This window comes from Rhamphochromis longiceps, linkage group LG5, assembly GCF_057381845.1.
Source record: "Rhamphochromis longiceps isolate RC_006_pf linkage group LG5, R_longiceps_female_GT1.1, whole genome shotgun sequence".
Lineage (NCBI taxonomy): Eukaryota > Metazoa > Chordata > Actinopteri > Cichliformes > Cichlidae > Rhamphochromis > Rhamphochromis longiceps.
The window spans coordinates 9,810,780-9,825,654 of NC_140561.1; the positions used below are offsets into that span (position 1 = coordinate 9,810,780).

The 14,875-nt window shown below is 38.1% G+C and overlaps 1 protein-coding gene across 2 annotated transcripts in view; it reads left to right on the top strand.

The window, feature by feature from the left end:
• Window positions 1–14,875, top strand: part of pdzrn3b (PDZ domain containing RING finger 3b) — a 119,420-nt gene that overhangs the window by 98,560 nt on the left and 5,985 nt on the right. For both annotated transcript variants that reach the window (XM_085405669.1, XM_085405670.1), the window contains one exon: window positions 14,351–14,604. In XM_085405669.1, coding sequence (XP_085261795.1) covers window positions 14,351–14,604 — 254 coding nt within the window. The remainder of the gene's footprint in view (window positions 1–14,350; window positions 14,605–14,875) is intronic.

Below are 14,875 nucleotides of genomic sequence, written 5' to 3' on the forward strand. Positions count from 1 at the left end.
GCTTTTCATAGGATTTGTGCTTAATATAGTATTTCTGCTAAATTATAGTATTTCTGCCAAATTATAATATTTGTGCTAAAACATAGTCTCAATTTAAAATTACAATATTCATAGTTCATCACAGTGTCTCTGGTAAATCACAGTATTTCTGCTCTGTTGTACTATTTTTCTAAATCATAGTGTTTCTGTAATGTTTAAGTATTTTTGGCTAAATATATTCTTTCTGTTATCTTATACTATTTCTCCTAAATTCTTGTATGTTTGAGAAGTTATCATGTTTCTGGTAAGTTACAATATTTCTGCTAAATTCTGCTATGCTATTGTATTTCTGCCAAGTATTATGTTTCCTCTAAGATATTGCAGTTCTGCTAAGTTATTCCATTTTAGCAAACTTCTTTTGCTTCTGCAAAGTTTTTACAATTTCTGCAACTTTTCAGCTTTTTCAGCTACTTTTTGCATACAGCTTCAGCTTTAAGCATCCACACTGCATTTTCGCAGGAAATGCAAATTTTTCTAGTTATTATTCTAGTTGCTTCCGTACACTTTTCGCCGTTAAACTACTTCCACAATTTTCAGCCGATTTTCACCGTTCAAATTTTAAACTATTCAGCTATTTTTGCTAATTCCTGCTATGATTTTTGCTATTTTTAACTATTATACTTTTTAAAATATTCCACTTTTTTCCTTTAATTTGTCCCATTGAAATGAATGGGAAACTTCAGCAATTCTGCTAAAATTTGCTTGTTTTTGAAACTTAACTACTTCCTCATATTTTCACCTAGAACAACCATTCAAACTTTAAAATGTTCACAAATTATTGGGCTATTCAGGTATGATTCAGCTTTTTCAAATCTTTTACTGTTTTACTTTTATGCCTCTTAAAGTTTTGAGTTGCAAAATTGTGATTTTTCACAAAATACATGTGTTGTTATGGTTGCTATGCTCTTGGCTTCCAGTGTGCCACTGAAGGTTTTGCAATTTTCACTTCATGTCCGAACAACTTCCTGCTACTTGCTCAATTTTCACTCAACTTCCACAAATTATACATCAAAACGTAGGTATTTTTGCTGGCTTTCAGAAAATGTCACCATCATTGTTGTGGGATTTATAGAATTTTTGCAAATCTCCTCAGACTAACACAAGGTCAGAAAACTCTCCATATAAAGTGAATGGAGAGCTTGTTCAAAATCACCGCTGGATTTCTGTAATGAGAGGCATATTCGAATCGTCATATCTCCTTAACGAAGCAAAGTTAAGACATGAGGCTTGTCCCCGAATATCTTCAGACACCCCTGACGCTCACAATTCAAGAATTTCTTTCTCACCTATTACCGTTCTGAAATGAGTTGGACTTGTTTGAGGGTAGGAAATTCGTCCTTCGCTCAGATTTCTTCAGATTTCAAACTGTGGAAATGAACCACTTTTTTCTCTCGTCATAACTTTTTGTTGGATTTCCACAGAGACCTGAAAATTTCCATGATTGTTCACCAAAGCCTGCTGTCTCTTACGGTGAAAGAATGATATCGATACTCCAAATAGATTTCGAGTTAGAAAGCGTTGTTTGAGGGCAAGTCAAGGCAGTTTTTGCTTCGCTCTACTCAGTTATGGTGCATTACAAGTCAAATATCTTTAATAATTCATATTTTAATGATAAATTGTAAACACTGGAAGATTCCCCCATCTCTTCTGAACAAAACGGTGTAAGAATGACCGCTCTAGCCCCTACGGTTTGGAAATTATGGTCATTTGTTTGAGGGGAGTCCTCACTATGAGAAATAGGCTGCAATAATCCTGTGCCTCTCTGTGCTGCGTGTGTAAAAAGAGGCACATGTTTTGGCGGGAAAAAGTACACAGGCTCTCTGATTGGTGGATTCAAATTCAGCAGCTCCCAGGCTGACCTAGAAACTTACTTCTCTCTCCCTGTGCATTTTTTTGCTGATTTTTTCATTTAACAAGTATATTTGAGGGACCCTCAGCATGTTCAGCATTTTTTCAGCTGTCCATTTTGCTTTTCCAATTTTTCTGTTTAACTTATTACTATTGTGCTAAATAATACTATTTCTGCTATTTTATAAGATTTGTGCCTAATATAGTATTTCTGCTAAATTACAATATTTCTGCTTTTTATACTATTTGTGCTAAAACATAGAATTTCTACTAAATGTAGTATTTATGCTTAATCATACTATTTCTGCTATTTTATAAGATTTGTGCCTAATATAGTATTTCTGCTTTTTATAGGATTTTTGCTCAAACATAGTATTTCTACTAAATGTAGTGTTTATGCTTAATCATCCTATTTCTGCTTTTTATAGGATTTGTGCTTAATATAGTATTTCTGCTAAATTATAGTATTTCTGCTTTTTATAGTATTTGTGCTAAAACATAGTATTTCTACTAAATGTAGTATTTATGCTTAATCATAGTATTTCTATATATTTCTGCCAGGTCCCCAGGCAGCCAATCCTCTGTGAGGACTTAGACATTCAAATTTTCAAATCAGGGCCTGCACGGTTTCCCAGCCAATCATATATGTGTCCTGAGGCATTCAAATTTGCATATTGGGGCCTTCATGGCTTCTAAGCCAGCCAATCATATCTGAGGGCTGAGGAATTCAAATCCACAAATCAGGGCCTGCACGGCTTCCCAGCCAGCCAATCATATATGTGGTCTCAGGCATTCATATTTGCATATTGGGGAATTCGTGGCTTCTAAGTCAACAAGTCATCCATGTCATATATCTCTAAAAATTCACATTTTAATGATAAATTGTTAACACTGGAAGATTCCCCCATCTCTTCTGAACAAAACAGTGTAAGAATGACCGCTCTAGCCCCTACGGTTAGGAAATTATGGTTATTTGTTTGAGGGGAGTCCTCACTATGAGAAATAGGCTGCAATAATCCTGTGCCTCTCTGTGCTGCTGCGTGTGTAAAAAGATGCACCTGTTTTGGCGGGAAAACGTAAACAGCCACTCTGATTGGTGGATTTAAATTCGGCAGCTCTCTCCCTCTGTGTGTGTGTGTGTGTGTGTGTGTGTGTTTAGTGGGAGAGAGAGGACCCTGCCCTTATTTGGCAGCATGTCATTGTAGGATTTAAATTGAATATAGTTAGACTGGTTGACTGGATTAGAGCCTGTGTTTGTGTGTCCCTCTCTGCATTTCTGTTTCAATATGCCTCCATATTTGTAATTTTGTAAGTTATTGCTATTCTGCTAAATCATAGTATTTCTGGTACTTTTCGGTACTTGTGCTAAATACAGTATTTCTGCTAAATTATAGTATTTCTGCTTTATTATACTATTTGTGCTAAAACATAGTATTTCTACTAAATGTAGTATTTCTGCTTTTTATACTATTTGTGCTAAATTATAATATTTCTGCTTTTTATACTATTTGTGCTAAATTATAATATTTCTGCTTTTTATACTATTTGTGCTAAAACATAGTATTTCTACTAAATGTAGTATTTATGCTTAATCATACTATTTCTGCTTTTTATAGGATTTGTGCCTAATATAGTATTTCTGCTTTTTATAGGATTTGTGCTTAATATAGTATTTCTGCTAAATTATAGTATTTCTGCTTTTTATAGTATTTGTGCTAAAACATAGTATTTCTACTAAATGTAGTATTTATGCTTAATCATAGTATTTCTATATATTTCTGCCAGGTCCCCAGGCAGCCAATCCTCTGTGAGGACTTAGACATTCAAATTTTCAAATCAGGGCCTGCACGGTTTCCCAGCCAATCATATATGTGTCCTGAGGCATTCAAATTTGCATATTGGGGCCTTCATGGCTTCTAAGCCAGCCAATCATATCTGAGGGCTGAGGAATTCAAATCCACAAATCAGGGCCTGCACGGCTTCCCAGCCAGCCAATCATATATGTGGCCTCAGGCATTCAAATTTGCATATTGGGGGAATTCGTGGCTTCTAAGTCAACAAGTCATCCATGTCGTATATCTCTAAAAATTCACATTTTAATGATAAATTGTTAACACTGGAAGATTCCCCCATCTCTTCTGAACAAAACGGTGTAAGAATGACCGCTCTAGCCCCTACGGTTTGGAAATTATGGTCATTTGTTTGAGGGGAGTCCTCACTATGAGAAATAGGCTGCAATAATCCTGTGCCTCTCTCTGCTGCGTGTGTAAAAAGATGCACCTGTTTTGGCGGGAAAAAGTACACAGGCTCTCTGATTGGTGGATTCAAATTCAGCAGCTCCCAGGCTGACCTAGAAACTTACTTCTCTCTCCCTGTGCATTTTTTTGCTGATTTTTTCATTTAACAAGTATATTTGAGGGACCCTCAGCATGTTCAGCATTTTTTCAGCTGTCCATTTTGCTTTTCCAATTTTTCTGTTTAACTTATTACTATTGTGCTAAATCACACTATTTCTGCTATTTTATAAGATTTGTGCTTAATATACTATTTCTGCTTTTATAGGATTTGTGCTTAATATAGTATTTCTGCTTTTTATAAGATTTGTGCTTAATATAGTATTTCTGCTAAATGTAGTATTTATGCTTAATCATACTATTTCTGCTTTTCATAGGATTTGTGCTTAATATAGTATTTCTGCTAAATTTAGTATTCCTGATTAATTATAGTCTTTCTACTAAATCATAGTATAGTATTTCTGCTTTTTATAGGATTTGTGCTTAATATAGTATTTCTGCTAAATTATAGTATTTCTGCCAAATTATAATATTTGTGCTAAAACATAGTCTTAATTTAAAATTACAATATTCATAGTTCATCACAGTGTCTCTGGTAAATCACAATATTTCTGCTCTGTTGTACTATTTTTCTAAATCATAGTGTTTCTGTAATGTTTAAGTATTTTTGGCTAAATATATTCTTTCTGTTATCTTATACTATTTCTCCTAAATTCTTGTATTTTTGAGAAGTTATCATGTTTCTGGTAAGTTACAATATTTCTGCTAAATTCTGCTATGCTATTGTATTTCTGCCAAGTATTATGTTTCCTCTAAGATATTGCAGTTCTGCTAAGTTATTCCATTTTAGCAAACTTCTTTTGCTTCTGCAAAGTTTTTACAATTTCTGCAACTTTTCAGCTTTTTCAGCTACTTTTTGCATACAGCTTCAGCTTTAAGCATCCACACTGCATTTTCGCAGGAAATGCAAATTTTTCTAGTTATTATTCTAGTTGCTTCCGTACACTTTTCGCCGTTAAACTACTTCCACAATTTTCAGCCGATTTTCACCGTTCAAATTTTAAACTATTCAGCTATTTTTGCTAATTCCTGCTATGATTTTTGCTATTTTTAACTATTATACTTTTTAAAATATTCCACTTTTTTCCTTTAATTTGTCCCATTGAAATGAATGGGAAACTTCAGCAATTCTGCTAAAATTTGCTTGTTTTTGAAACTTAACTACTTCCTCATATTTTCACCTAGAACAACCATTCAAACTTTAAAATGTTCACAAATTATTGGGCTATTCAGGTATGATTCAGCTTTTTCAAATCTTTTACTGTTTTACTTTTATGCCTCTTAAAGTTTTGAGTTGCAAAATTGTGATTTTTCACAAAATACATGTGTTGTTATGGTTGCTATGCTCTTGGCTTCCAGTGTGCCACTGAAGGTTTTGCAATTTTCACTTCATGTCCGAACAACTTCCTGCTACTTGCTCAATTTTCACTCAACTTCCACAAATTATACATCAAAACGTAGGTATTTTTGCTGGCTTTCAGAAAATGTCACCATCATTGTTGTGGGATTTATAGAATTTTTGCAAATCTCCTCAGACTAACACAAGGTCAGAAAACTCTCCATATAAAGTGAATGGAGAGCTTGTTCAAAATCACCGCTGGATTTCTGTAATGAGAGGCATATTCGAATCGTCATATCTCCTTAACGAAGCAAAGTTAAGACATGAGGCTTGTCCCCGAATATCTTCAGACACCCCTGACGCTCACAATTCAAGAATTTCTTTCTCACCTATTACCGTTCTGAAATGAGTTGGACTTGTTTGAGGGTAGGAAATTCGTCCTTCGCTCAGATTTCTTCAGATTTCAAACTGTGGAAATGAACCACTTTTTTCTCTCGTCATAACTTTTTGTTGGATTTCCACAGAGACCTGAAAATTTCCATGATTGTTCACCAAAGCCTGCTGTCTCTTACGGTGAAAGAATGATATCGATACTCCAAATAGATTTCAAGTCACAAAGCATTGTTTGAGGGCAAGTTAAGGCAGTTTTTGCTTCGCTCTACTCAGTTATGGTGCATTAGAAGTCAAATATCTTTAATAATTCATATTTTAATGATAAATTGTAAACACTGGAAGATTCCCCCATCTCTTCTGAACAAAACGGTGTAAGAATGACCGCTCTAGCCCCTACGGTTTGGAAATTATGGTCATTTGTTTGAGGGGAGTCCTCACTATGAGAAATAGGCTGCAATAATCCTGTGCCTCTCTGTGCTGCGTGTGTAAAAAGAGGCACATGTTTTGGCGGGAAAAAGTACACAGGCTCTCTGATTGGTGGATTCAAATTCAGCAGCTCCCAGGCTGACCTAGAAACTTACTTCTCTCTCCCTGTGCATTTTTTTGCTGATTTTTTCATTTAACAAGTATATTTGAGGGACCCTCAGCATGTTCAGCATTTTTTCAGCTGTCCATTTTGCTTTTCCAATTTTTCTGTTTAACTTATTACTATTGTGCTAAATCATACTGTTTCTGCTATTTTATAAGATTTGTGCTTAATATAGTATTTCTGCTTTTAATAGGATTTGTGCTTAATATAGTATTTCTGCTTTTTATAGAATTTGTGCTTAACCCCTGGAGGGTCCTAGAAAAATGCATACACTATTGGTCTTAGAGCCACAAATCGACCACGCCCAAAAAAGCACTATAAAAAATTTATATATTAATATTTTTTTCCACTTTAAATTAGCCAATCTTTTAGACCTACTTCTCCTTGAAATATTCATGTCAAGTTTTAATTACATTTCGCGGATTTTAACCCTTTATATCCCGGTTTCGTCACATGAGCGCACTGCTTTTTTTGCCCCAAAAAACAAAAAACTTGAATATTTTCCAAAAAAAACATTTGAGGTAATATTCAATTGTTATTATAATTAGGCCTTTGGATGGACTAAAGATTGGCACCAAGAGTCATTTCGATCGCCTTTTATTTTTTTTCCAGGAGCGCATTTCATAAAATGCACACTATCGACCACGCCCAAAAAGTGCAATAAAAATATTAAATATTAATTTTTTTTTTCACTTTAAATTGGTCAGTCTTTTAAAACTACTTCTCCCTGAAATATTCATATAAAGTTTTAATTATATTTTCGTTGTTTTAACCCTTTAAATGACAAAAAAACAAAAAAAAAACTAAAAAACTAAATATTTTCCCAAAAAAACATTTGAAGTAATATTTGATTGTTATTATAATTAGGCCTTTAGATGGACTAAAGATTGGCACAAACAGTCATTTCGATCGCCTTTTATTTTTTTTTTCAGGACCAGAAAATGGTCTCCAGGCGGCAAATGCTCCTCCTCTAGCCCGGAATCGGTGCATGCTCCCGGGTTGACTCGCGACGATGACCGGGGCATGTTGCGTCGGACCCCTTTTTCCAACACACACATCCGGTACCACGTCACAACAAATACGTCATTTCCTGTTGATTTAAAAAAAAAAATCCAACCTCAAACGGTCCTGGGGCCGAAAATTGTCCCGCCCGATCAGCGGGCGAAACCGCTGCAGCACGCCGGAAAAGAGGCGTCATTTCCCGCAGGTCTCTTTAAGCAGCCCGCTGTTTTCCAGCCCCGGGTCAAATGTGGAGCAAGGGCGCCACCCGGTGGACAAATAAAAAAATTACAACTCCAAGGCCAGTACTGCAAGCGGAAGCGGAAGCATTACCGATCGAGATCGATTTGACCGTATTTTTTTTGCCGTGAAAAATAGCGTTTATAATGGGTTTCAATGGGGCACAAATCGACCCTAGGATCAATAGCGTAAGTTTATCGCTAGCTTAGCCCCTGAAGCTAATTTCCGGAAGTCATACTGAAATTTTAACAGTAAATGTGACCAAACTTTTTTTTGCAGACTTTCGCTATATTCCATTCAACACTGTGCAAATGGCAGGTAATCAAAATTTGAAAATAGCCGAAAAATAGCCACAAATCGACCCAAGACCCTCCAGGGGTTAATATAGTATTTCTGCTTTTTATAGAATTTGTGCTTAATATAGTATTTCTGCTTTTTATAGGATTTGTGCTTAATATAGTATTTCTGCTAAATTATAGTATTTCTGCTTTTTATAGTATTTGTGCTAAAACATAGTATTTCTACTAAATGTAGTATTTATGCTTAATCATAGTATTTCTATATATTTCTGCCAGGTCCCCAGGCAGCCAATCCTCTGTGAGGACTTAGACATTCAAATTTTCAAATCAGGGCCTGCACGGTTTCCCAGCCAATCATATGTGTGTCCTGAGGCATTCAACTTTGCATATTGGGGCCTTCATGGCTTCTAAGCCAGCCAATCATATCTGAGGGCTGAGGAATTCAAATCCACAAATCAGGGCCTGCACGGCTTCCCAGGCAGCCAATCATATATGTGGCCTCAGGCATTCAAATTTGCATATTGGGGGAATTCATGGCTTCTAAGTCAACAAGTCATCCATGTCGTATATCTCTAAAAATTCACATTTTAATGATAAATTGTTAACACTGGAAGATTCCCCCATCTCTTCTGAACAAAACGGTGTAAGAATGACCGCTCTAGCCCCTACGGTTAGGAAATTATGGTCATTTGTTTGAGGGGAGTCCTCACTATGAGAAATAGGCTGCAATAATCCTGTGCCTCTCTCTGCTGCGTGTGTAAAAAGATGCACCTGTTTTGGCGGGAAAAAGTACACAGGCTCTCTGATTGGTGGATTCAAATTCAGCAGCTCCCAGGCTGACCTAGAAACTTACTTCTCTCTCCCTGTGCATTTTTATGCTGATTTTTTCATTTAACAAGTATATTTGAGGGACCCTCAGCATGTTCAGCATTTTTTCAGCTGTCCATTTTGCTTTTCCAATTTTTCTGTTTAACTTATTACTATTGTGCTAAATCATACTGTTTCTGCTATTTCATAAGATTTGTGCTTAATATAGTATTTCTGCTTTTAATAGGATTTGTGCTTAATATAGTATTTCTGCTTTTTATAGAATTTGTGCTTAATATAGTATTTCTGCTTTTTATAGGATTTGTGCTTAATATAGTATTTCTGCTAAATTATAGTATTTCTGCTTTTTATAGGATTTGTGCTAAAACATAGTATTTCTACTAAATGTAGTATTTATGCTTAATCATAGTATTTCTATATATTTCTGCCTGGTCCCCAGGCAGCCAATCCTCTGTGAGGACTTAGACATTCAAATTTTCAAATCAGGTCCTGCACGGTTTCCCAGCCAATCATATATGTGTCCTGAGGCATTCAAATTTGCATATTGGGGACTTCATGGCTTCTAAGCCAGCCAATCATATCTGAGGGCTGAGGAATTCAAATCCACAAATCAGGGCCTGCACAGCTTCCCAGCCAGCCAATCATGTATGTGGGCTCCAGGTATTCAAATTTGCATATTGGGGAATTCGTGGCTTCTAAGTCAACAAGTCATCCGTGTCATATATCTCTAAAAATTCATATTTTAATGATAAATTGTCAACACTTGAAGATTCCCCCATCTCTTCTGAACAAAACGGTGTAAGAATGACCGTTCTAGCTCCTACGGTTAGGAAATTATGGTCATTTGTTTGAGGGGAGTCGTCATTATGAGAAATAGACTGCAATGATCCTGTGTCTCTCTGTGCTGCGTGTGTAAAAAGGATGCACCTGTTTTGGAGGGAAAGAGTGCACAGGCTCTCTGATTGGTGGATTCAAATTCAGCAGCTCCCAGGCTGACCTAGAAACTCACTTTTCTCTCCCTGTGTGTGTGTGTGTGTGTGTGTGTGTGTGTGTGTGTGTGTGTGTGTGTGTGTGTGTGTGTGTGTGTGTGTGTGTGTGTGTGTGTGACAGAGAGAGAGAGAGAGAAAGGCTTTTAATGGGATGATCTCATTGTAAGATTCAAATTCAATATATTTAGACTGGTTGACTGAATTGGATCTTGTGTGTGTGTCTCTCTGTGCATGTGTGTTTCCTCATGTGTACGTATTTATAATTGTGTGGCTGTCATAAATTTTTTTGCAGATTTTTGTCATTTAACAAGTATATTTGAGGGAACCTCAGCATGTTCAGCATTTTTTCAGCTGTCCATTTTGCTTTTCCGATTTTTCTGTTTAACTTATTACTATTGTGCTAAATCAAACTATTTCTGCTATTTTATAAGATTTGTGCTTAATATACTATTTCTGCTTTTATAGGATTTGTGCTTAATATAGTATTTCTGCTTTTTATAAGATTTGTGCTTAATATAGTATTTCTGCTAAATGTAGTATTTATGCTTAATCATATTATTTCTGCTTTTCATAGGATTTGTGCTTAATATAGTATTTCTGCTAAATTTAGTATTTCTGATTAATTATAGTTTTTCTACTAAATCATAGTACAGTATTTCTGCTTTTTATGGGATTTGTGCTTAATATAGTATTTCTGCTAAATTATAGTATTTCTGCCAAATTATAATATTTGTGCTAAAACATAGTCTTAATTTAAAATTACAATATTCATAGTTCATCACAGTGTCTCTGGTAAATCACAATATTTCTGCTCTGTTGTACTATTTTTCTAAATCATAGTGTTTCTGTAATGTTTAAGTATTTTTGGCTAAATATATTCTTTCTGTTATCTTATACTATTTCTCCTAAATTCTTGTATTTTTGAGAAGTTATCATGTTTCTGGTAAGTTACAATATTTCTGCTAAATTCTGCTATGCTATTGTATTTCTGCCAAGTATTATGTTTCCTCTAAGATATTGCAGTTCTGCTAAGTTATTCCATTTTAGCAAACTTCTTTTGCTTCTGCAAAGTTTTTACAATTTCTGCAACTTTTCAGCTTTTTCAGCTACTTTTTGCATACAGCTTCAGCTTTAAGCATCCACACTGCATTTTCGCAGGAAATGCAAATTTTTCTAGTTAATATTATTATTGACATATTTATCCACCTTGCCCTCTTCCTTATGCAAACTTTGACACTCTTTAAACTCCCTGAGCTGACTCCCCTAAAGCGAAAACCCCTGAAGGCAACGCTGACAAGCAAGCATTTAGTATTTTTCCAGCCTTTTCCCTGAATTGCAGAGCTATGACATCACATCAACATGATTGGCGAGTTGAAATTATGAGTGATAACAGTGTCCGATTCAAAACTACGACTATAATTTGCGGTGGAGTGCCCTTTATGTTTTTTCCACCACAGCAAAAATTCATAAAGCCACTTTTTACTCTGTGTCTTTAAGCCCACAAACACACCCCTCACTGATGGATGCATATGGGAAAGTTTGGAGTTTAGTATCTTACCCGGCAACACTTAGACTGCAGAAGCACCCACCGTTCAATTAGCAGATAACCCATTTCACCTTATGAGCGATGATGTGGTGCAGTACACATGTGGCAAGCATGAACTAAAAGCTTGAGTTACAGCAGAGCTTAGAGAACCGTCCTGTCTATTACATTTATTATCCTTGATTACAGTTATTTCCCTTGTTTTTCATCATAATCATTCTCGTATTTAAAGAAGCTCGATTTCACTGGGGATATCTGATTAAATAAAAACTAAATAGAAATGGAAAACAGAGGCCGCCTCGCTCCATGCAGTGTAATATGAATATAATAATCAAAGAGATGAAGCCCACTGCCTGGCAGATAAGCATTTCTGGCAGCAGGTTGCCAATCACTGAAGAGACAATACACAGAGAGTCCCACATCAACATCTCAATCCAGCCTGATTTGCCTTCCAGAGCATCTGAGCTCGATGGCTCACACCTGCTGCCCCTTATTATTACCCAGCAGGCTGAAGACTGACACAGCTACCACACGAAGCACCGAGGAAGAGCGCTCCGGAGCACGAAAGTCCTGTGATACAGGTCGTCCGCTCTGCTTTTGCTTCAGATGTGATCATTTATTGAAGGAAAATCGGTGAATAACAAAGCCACAGCTGTGTAAATTCCACCACTGCAACGGTCGTTTGATTTCAAACTAATTAGTATTCCTTTAAGTGGGGCTTTGCCGCCCTCTTGTCATTAAAACGGATTTAAGCCAGGCCTCTCAGAGGATGCGCCGGAGGATGACGGAGTAATTTCTGCATGTCAGTCATCGTGGTGTCAGCGTGAAGAACACATCTCAAGGCGAACTTGGCCTTCAGTTGCAGCTGAGCAGCTGCTAAACCTGTTAAAGTCTGGCTTGTTTGGCTGTGCGTGTAAACGGAGTTGTGCGCTCTGAACTGCGGCTGAGTTGGGGCTTGACACGGCGCAGTTTGGGGGTCTCAGCGGTGCCGAGGCATTGTGTATTGTGTCGGGAGAGTGTTGTGGGTTTTTTCCCAGTGTGCCGCAAAGGGTCGCTCCGTGTCAGAGGTGAGCCTAGTGAATGGAGGCTGTGGGACCCCCTCCACAGTTGGGAGGACACTCTGCCCCCCCCCCCCCTCCCCCATTGAGAGCACTGAGGCAGAATGCTGTAGGCACAACAAGAAGGGGACTAAAGGCTTTGTCTCTGGTTCACTGCCTTCAAGTAGGCTCGGGATTCCTGGCAACCAGGTTTAACTGCTGGAGCCTGCGTGCAGAGGGGAGAAGGCACAAAGGCGCTTGTTTTCCTCAGCTGATGTGCAACATCGTGGCCTGCTGTGGGAAACAAAGATCAGTCCAGACATCAGGTCTGGACTGATTGAATTTCTTACATTAGCATTTTCTGTTATGATAAAACTTTTCTCACTGTTGAATTATTCTGAGCAAACCCAAATTAGCTATTAATTTTTTTTTTGGCCAAGTTTTAATGTAGAAAAAGTTTAAAGTCCACTGTGATGATCCAATTATCCTGCAAACCCAGGATTAGCATTAATCTGCCCTGGTTATTAGCAGGCACATGGCCTCTCCCCACAGCGTTTCCTCCGTTTTCCAGCCTTTCTCTTTCAGCACATACTCAAGCCTAGCGCTTTTTGGTATACGTCCTCCTTTTATAAAAATATACCTTCACTTTTCACGTTCTGTGGGTCAAAGTCGGGTTGTGTGTATATACCACCGTTATCCCCCTGGAGGTGTTTTAATATTGCTGCTACTTCTGATGTGTCGTACTACAGTTAAGTCTGCAAACTGTGCTATGAATTGGAATGAGACTACTATAGCTGGGGGCAGGCACAGCAACCACCTACATGTTTATCAGAAAATTAATCCTCAGACGGGGACTTGCACGTGTGTCAGATGTGAAGAAGAGTGAAGAAGGGATGCTGGAGATTCATGACATGCCTAATGACCTGCAAACTAGATACTGATGTGAGAAAGTACCTTCATTCTAGGTAGAAATGAGCATGTGTGTGCGTGTGTGTGCAAACGCAGCAGAGAAGCAGGAGGAGGAGACCTGTGAAATGAGAAGACCCTCAGGCTCAGATTCTATCAAAGCTCTCAACACATCCGGGAATCACAGACCAAAAAATTCCACATGACGTGGTGATTGAGAGCGGAACGGCAGCTCTGTGTAAACCCCGATAAAGTGTACTGACCCAGGCTGCGGATTACATGCAAGAAACCTCAGCTGTTAATAAAGTTTAGCGAGCCGCCGCTTGTTTTGGATTCGCTCCCAGTGTCGATCCTCCAGTAAATTTCCTGTAAGATTTAGCCTATAGCGATAAACCACAGATCTAATTTGTACACCCAGCCGTGACCTTCTTGGACAGCGTAGATCTGCGTGCAAGTCACACTGGGTCTGGTGACATGTTCTTTTGAGGGTCTGTGCTCATCTCTCATCAGCACTCAGACACTTTAAGTGGCTCAGCCACACTTAATTAGCCTCTTCTTCGCGACTCGCTGCAGCTTTTTTGCTCAAATTAATCTTCTCAGGTTAGCGCCTGGCACCCACTCCACTGTCTCTGACGGGAGGTCAAATTTATCCTCTGCTAAGAAATTACTTAGCTAAACGAGGGCTTCTTCATGCAGCCACGGATAATAACCTCGATTAATTAAAGAGAGACTCTTCCTAATTAAGGTCTTACTCTGCGTGGTCCAACTGTGACCCTGTAAAACAAGCTGAAGGCGGTAATGAGTCATTTCTCAAACAGAACATTGCTTCTGATTTTGTGTGGGCATAGTGTGACGTGAGCTTCACAGAGAGAGCTCGGCAAATAGAAAAATAACCTTCTCCATTATTATCATGGTTATTGACCTTGGTGTCTCCTTCCTCCTTCCAGGTCAATGGAAAGGACCTCTCAAAGGCCACACACGACCAGGCGGTGGAGGCCTTCCGCACCGCCAAGGAGCCCATCGTGGTCCAGGTTCTGCGTCGGGCCCCTTACCCCAAAGTGGCCAACCCTGCCGTTGACACCCAAGTCACAGACATCAGCACCCAGACGGACATCACCCTCCAGCACATCATGGCCCTCACCAATCTGCCCCCCTCTTCACCCCCAATCTCAGAGCTGGAGGAGTATCTGCTTCCAGAGGAGTAAGTACCAGCTCGGTTTTTTTTTTTTTTTTACTCAAGGAGTTCAACCTTGCAAGTTAGTGAGCACAGAACGGCACAAGAACAACTGGAGGCAGACTATTTCAAGAGTAGTCAGAGAACTCTTGTTTTAAATATAGAGAAGGCAGTTTATTCTGTAAATTATGTGTGGGACACACATTTGAACATTAAATAACTGTACATGTCAATGAAACTGTGTTGCTAACAATCTCTTCCCCTGTCACCGATTCAAAGTGTTCAAGTTACACATTAA